The sequence below is a fragment of the Malurus melanocephalus genome, unplaced genomic scaffold, assembly GCF_030028575.1.
Source record: "Malurus melanocephalus ecotype Western Australia unplaced genomic scaffold, MMel_1.1 scaffold_355, whole genome shotgun sequence".
Classification (NCBI taxonomy): domain Eukaryota; kingdom Metazoa; phylum Chordata; class Aves; order Passeriformes; family Maluridae; genus Malurus; species Malurus melanocephalus.
In genome coordinates this window covers 592,637-598,636 of record NW_026623587.1, presented here as the reverse complement: position 1 = coordinate 598,636, position 6,000 = coordinate 592,637, and the positions used below count along the sequence as shown (strand labels likewise).

At 51.8% G+C, this 6,000-nt stretch overlaps 1 protein-coding gene across 14 annotated transcripts in view; it reads right to left on the bottom strand.

Annotated features, from left to right (window-relative positions):
* LOC130580701 (histone-lysine N-methyltransferase EHMT1-like) overlaps positions 1-6,000 on the bottom strand; it is a 121,943-nt gene that overhangs the window by 8,693 nt on the left and 107,250 nt on the right. For all 14 annotated transcript variants that reach the window (XM_057378359.1, XM_057378360.1, XM_057378364.1 and 11 more), the window contains 5 exons: positions 5,150-5,317; positions 4,643-4,787; positions 3,699-3,776; positions 2,302-2,417; positions 31-117 (listed from right to left, as the gene is read on the bottom strand). In XM_057378359.1, the coding sequence (XP_057234342.1) occupies positions 31-117; positions 2,302-2,417; positions 3,699-3,776; positions 4,643-4,787; positions 5,150-5,317 (594 nt within the window). The remainder of the gene's footprint in view (positions 1-30; positions 118-2,301; positions 2,418-3,698; positions 3,777-4,642; positions 4,788-5,149; positions 5,318-6,000) is intronic.

Genomic DNA, 6,000 nt, shown 5'->3' with positions numbered 1-6,000 from the left:
TTCCTGGGCTGATGGGAGTGCACAACTTACTCGCACACGAAGGTTCCCAGAGGAATGTCCTGCATCGTCCGCACTCCCCAGCCCATCCTTTGTGTCCGGTAAAGCTGCAACCGAGTCCTGGAAAAAAGGAAAAGAGGAAATGAAGAAATGAAGCCARATGAAGCTGCTAATGGCAGCACTCCATGGAAAGACAATTTTCATTGGGAGATGAGCAAAAAGACAGCACCTTCCATCACCACACAGTCCCAGAAGATTTTCACATTCACCCTCCCGTTCTCACAGCGCAGGGATGCTCCGCTCCCACAGCTCCCAGCTGATGCTGGGATGGAAACAGGGACAAGGGAGAGCTGCCAGCCAGCCCCTTCTGCCTGCCCAGGTGCACACCAAGGGACAGGGCTGGATGCTCTGTGTGATGGTGGCTTACACAGAGGGTATCAGAATGCCACCACCAGCATGTCCCTCCCCTCCATGCTCTCCCAGGGAAGGTGGAAGGGGATTTAAGGCAGTGAAGCTGCTGAGGCGGAAGGCAGGGAGTTTGCAGGGAGTAAAGAGCACCTTGAGCTAAGTGCTGTGACACCTCTGCCCTCTGCCAAGGCCAGTGCATTTCGCAATTCCATCATATCCAGCTGCCTGGCTGAAAGACAAGGGAGAAACTCTGCAACYTGAGACTTGCTGGTGTAATAGCTGCTCTGCGGAATTTCACTGATGGGGTTTAGAGGCAGAGAAAACAATCCTGTAAGTCATTCTGCCTCRTGCTCAGCCAGAACTCGAGTTAAGTGCAGGATGAACAGTCTCCAGGGCTAGGAAAAGCTTCCCTCTATCCCTGGGGGAACCAAAACCCACTCTCAGCAACGCTGTTATCGGAATTAAGTGAAATCTGATGCTCACCTCAACTTCACCCTGTTGCTTTTCCCAGTACTTCTCTTCCCCCCACCCACTCCCTGCTGCACCGTCAGCTCAAACCAAGGGATGTGGATTTTATCCTGTTTGCCCACAGCTCCCGGAGCACTCACCAGGACCTCAAGGGASTGATTGCTTTCAGAGAGACAGGCTCTAACACTGGGTTTGGGGCTTGGGGAAGCTCCCCCAGGTTTTGGCTTGTCCAGCAGAGCAGAGCCCAGSTCAGGAGCATCAGAGCCGACACCGGCGGCAGCGGGGCCATGGCTCTGAGCTGAGCCTGCCAGCTGAGCTGGGCCAGGCTGCCAGCTGGGTACGTGTGCTCTGCCAAGCAGAGTTAATTTGGAGCAWATCTGATAAAGGAAGCACTGAAAACAGAGCAGCAGCACCCCTGTGTCAGCTGCAGCCCCATGGCAGTAGCCTTCCCCGCTGCCTCCCYGGGGACTCCCCATGAGCTCTGCCCAGCACCTGACCCTGCTTCCCGGCAGAGCTGCTCTCCCCAGCTCCTGGTTGSGTTTCCAACCCTTCCCATCTTTCAGAAAAAACACTTCAGCAAGGCAAAAAATGCAAAAGCAACAGCTCTAGCTGTACAGCTCCTAAATAAACACCCACGGAGGCACCGGAGCTCGGGAGCTTGGCAGGGAAAACCAGAGAGAGGTAAAGTTCTGCAGGAACACATCGAGTTTTTTCCTTGCTTATTTTTAACGTCGCAAAATGTCATTGAAACGACAAAGCTTGCAAAAAGAGTGTTGTCAGCACTACAAAAAAATTCCAAAAAGTTTGGGGTTTTTTTCCAGTGGGATCCCATTGAACTCAGCACAGTGGCAAACTCCTCCATAGCAGAGGTCCCAGCCAAAACACTGACCTTTTTAGCCAGGCACCAAAATCCCAATGGTTTAACCTGGAGCACTGAGGCAAACAGGTATTCAGGTATATAATCCAGAGGGAATCATGCCAACAACTTGGAAATTTTAGGCAGCCAAGCCTGAGCATGCTGGCCTGTATTTTTAATCTAGTCTATTTTTAATCAAGATCTTCTGAATGAAGACTCTGCAGCTCTGTTGGTGTCAGGTCCTTCTCAGTTCTGCCCCTGAGACACCACACTTGGGTTGTGCATACAGACCCACAATTTTTCTGTTTTATGGTCAGCTGATGAAAGAACACTGCAGTTCCCACCTGATGGYGCCACGGGCAGGGTGCAAATATTAATTGAGGTGTTAATTAAGCTCATCAACCCACTGCTGCTTCATTCCCACCGACAGCACACAGGAACCCGCTTCCATCCCACCAGTCCCAGCTTCTATCCTGGGTTTTGTGGGTTTATAGGTGAGCTGAGGGCCAGCAAGCTCATGGCTTTGGGGTTGCTCCTGCCCAGATCAGCTGTGTTTGGTCCCTCCCTCTCACCTGAGGCCATTCTGCACCACCCGGTTCCTGCAGGTTCTCCAGCACGAGCACGCGTGGTTGCACTCGAAGATCAGGGGGGGCTCGGCCATGTTGAACTCAGGCAGGAGTCGGCCATCCTGCAGGAGAGAGCCACCCCAGGCTGGGTTATCTGTCTGCTCCTGGAATCCCCAAAACCACAGGCAGAAATTCCCCCCAGCGTCAAAACAGCCCAGAGAACCCCAAGGTGGAGTTGCACCCCAACTTCCCCAAAAGTCAGAGCCCAGGTGCTGCAGCGGTTTGGCTCTGCGTGACAGCAGCACAGTCACCACTGTCACCCACAGCTGACAAACAGCCAGAGAATTGAGAYTTTTGCTGCCTGGAATCACTAAAGAAACACCTGACAGTGCTGTGCAGAAAACTGGTGTGCACCACCATCCTTGTAGCCATTTGTTGGGCTGGAGGGGAGCAGTGGGTGCTTAGTCTGGCTCTGGAATAAAGCCTAACCTTGCAGAGTCCAAGGCCAGCACACCCAGGTTCTGTGAACCACACTGCCTTCCCAGGTTACACTCTCAAAACAGCTACAATTCAATTATTTAATTATTTACTAACACGCAGGATTAAGGAAGTGATTGATGCAATTTCTCCTATTTAACAAATTTGGCTTTTAAGGCTTGAAAGGTGTAATCACCTATTAATGTGTAAATGAAATGACTACAAAGCCAAGAAAGATGCCTACACTCCCCCCTGGGAGAAACCTGCAGAGATTCACAGAACTTCTGATCTTAGGAGCACCTGCTCAATATGAATCTCAGAACCTCCCTGGAGGGCTTCAACATTTACTCAAAATGAATTCTGTTTCCTGGCGATGTGGCAGTGAAAACATCTTTACTTTGCCTTCAACCAGAAGAAACACAATAAATAAAGGAATATTTAAAAAAAATTCTCTCTCTACTCCCCTCCCTTTGTTTACATTTTACAGCACTTTCCTTGTTGCTCTGAAATGGAAGCTGATTTCACGCATGGATTATTAAACGCTCCCTATCACACGGGTGTAATTAATGGCTCAGTTGGCACGAGAGGAACACAAATAAATAACACAAGGAAAGCTGCCCTSAGCACGCAGCTTGGATTAGCACATATGTCTAAGAGCTAAGACTACATCTTCGGGCTTTTTTAGTCCAGGAGCTGGAATTACAGAAACAGGAAATGGTTTGGGTTGGAAGGGACCTTAAATCTCATCTCGTTCCAAGCCCTGCCATGGGCAGGGACACCTCCCACTAGATCAGAGCTACTCCAAGCCCCAACCAGCCTGGCCTTGAGTTGTGCAAGGRTCTAAAGGCAATATCAGAAACCCTGAATGAGGCAGAATTGAGYTCTGAAGCCCTGGTGTGAGGCAGGAGAGCATTCTGTGTCCTCACCTTGTCGTACCAGCAGCGCATGCTGAGCTGGCCACACATGCAGTTACTGGAGGAGCAGTCRTCTATGCAGACACAATACTGCAAGGGAAGCAAAGGGTTAATTCCACACCTCTCACACAACTGAGGCTGCAGCYTGTGGCTGGGTCAGGCAGGAAACCACATCCCCTGCTCTTGCTGCAKCCCCTTGGGCAGGAGGAGAGGCAGCTTCACCATCCAGGGGCAGTTCTACTCCATCATTTATCCCCGTGTGCAATGAGCAAAGCTCTCGGACTTGCAAGGACGGATCTCCTTCTGGGCCAGCCCCACTGCCCATGAGAGGATGTCCCCRTTATTGACCCACCTCCATGCACTGTCCTCTGCACACCTGAGGACAAGGAAAGCTCCAGGGGGGACAGAGCTGGGAGATGATGCAGCTGTGCTGTCTCAGTCCTCCCCTGCTGCTTCCCCAGGGTCCCCCAGCCAGCACAGCCCCACCATCAGCTGCTGCTGCACAATARGGGTTGGGCATGGGAAAGTCACTTCAGCCACCTCAAAGCTGTGCCCAGGGAGGGCTCACCCTAAACTTTCCCACCTCTGCTTTTCCCACCCAGCCCTTCCAAGACTGCAATATCTCAGCCAGGACCTTGGCCTGGATGCTGCAGTCCATGGGAAGGTCTCCCAAAAATCCCTGACTTCCAGACTCAGGACAGAGGACAAGGACAATCAGGAGCCACATCAGCTAGCAGCAGATGGCCAGTGCCACAGCTGAACACAGAGCTCAGCTTAAGCTTCGCAACTGAAGAAAATCAAAATCCCATCTCCAGGATCCAGAGCTGGAAGTGAGGAACTCAGCCTTAGCTGGAATTTGATGGCAATTTTAGGACTCAACAATCCCATCTGGAATGGCTGATCTGTTCTGAGGAGCATTGCACTGCCCAGAGCAGGAACAAACCCTGCTGCCTCACCTGTAAATGAGTGATGTTCCTGTCGATGTCCATCGGGGAGGTGACACAGTTCTGTGACACRTATTTGTAGTTGCTGGGACAAGGCTCGCTGTCCACAGAATTGACGCAGGGAATGGGGATCCGCTCGTAACCCCGGGCAATGTCTCTGTCAGTGGAGAAGGAATTGTCACAGAGTGCCCCCAAACAGGGGCCATTCCAATGCCATCCTGGGGCACAATGACTGGCTTTGGTCACTGAGCACTCAAAGCCTGAACTCAGACCAGAACAGAGCTCATGTTTTCCCACCCTGCCTTACAGATGGTTCTTTGTGCTTGTGAGTATTTCCATTTGGAGGGTGAATTTGCAAACCACAGACTGAATCAGCACGGGCTTAGTTCTTGCTAAGCTCACACTGACCTTCACACCAGTTCAAAAAGCTAAACAGTTCTTTCTTAAGCCAGGTCCCCGGCCTTGCCTGTGCAAGGGCTCAATTTCATGACCCACAAGCAAAGCCAGCCCTATTCTCACCTGCTCACCACCTTCTCTATCTGGGCAGGCTTCTCAGAAGATGATTCTTTGAGAGTCTTGTTCATCTGTAGGGCCACCCAGACCTGAGAGTTAAGGCTGGAGCACTGGAGCGGGGTCTCACCCTCCTTGTTCTTTAAAGTGACATCCGAGCCACGGGAAAGAAAGAGACTGCAAAACAGCAAGGAAGGATAAGGATTCCCCAGGAGAAGCCAGGCAAGGGGAAAACAAGCTGAATCACATCCTCCAGCCAGCCCTTAGGGGACGAGGAAGAATCTGTAGCAGTGAATAATCACCTGAGTTTTCTTTATTAAGCATGGTTCAGTGAATCCTTCTGACAGAAGCCACAGACTGGAGCTCTAGGCACCCATGAGAGCTCTGGGYAAACCTTGCCTTGCTTCAGGTACCTTGCTGGTACCAGCCTAACTTCAGACAGGCTTGAAACTCTCTCTGGCAGGGAAAGATATGGGGTGGGAAGAGTAGGCTGGAAATGGAAGAGCCCCACAGCAAACTGGTGTTGGACTTGGCCCTTGTTYATACTCACCAGCTTTTGGTGAGAGCATGATGGCTTTATTCAGAGCAGGGATGAAGCAAAGGAAAAGCCCTGTTACCATGCTAGGTGTGGGGRAAAAAGAGCTGTAATCGAGAAAGCCTGACCACCTTCCTGCTGAGCACAGCCCCTCGGGCTCCAGAACACACCACGTCCTCCGAACAGCTCTGGCAGCAGCAACCCACCACCCCTGGGAGAAAAATGAGCCCTCCATCCCCATCCTGGGCTGTGTGTGAGGCCAAAGGCACGGCAGAGGCTCTGCTGAGGCTGCCAGAGCAGCCAGGGAGGCAGGGCAGGGCTGAGC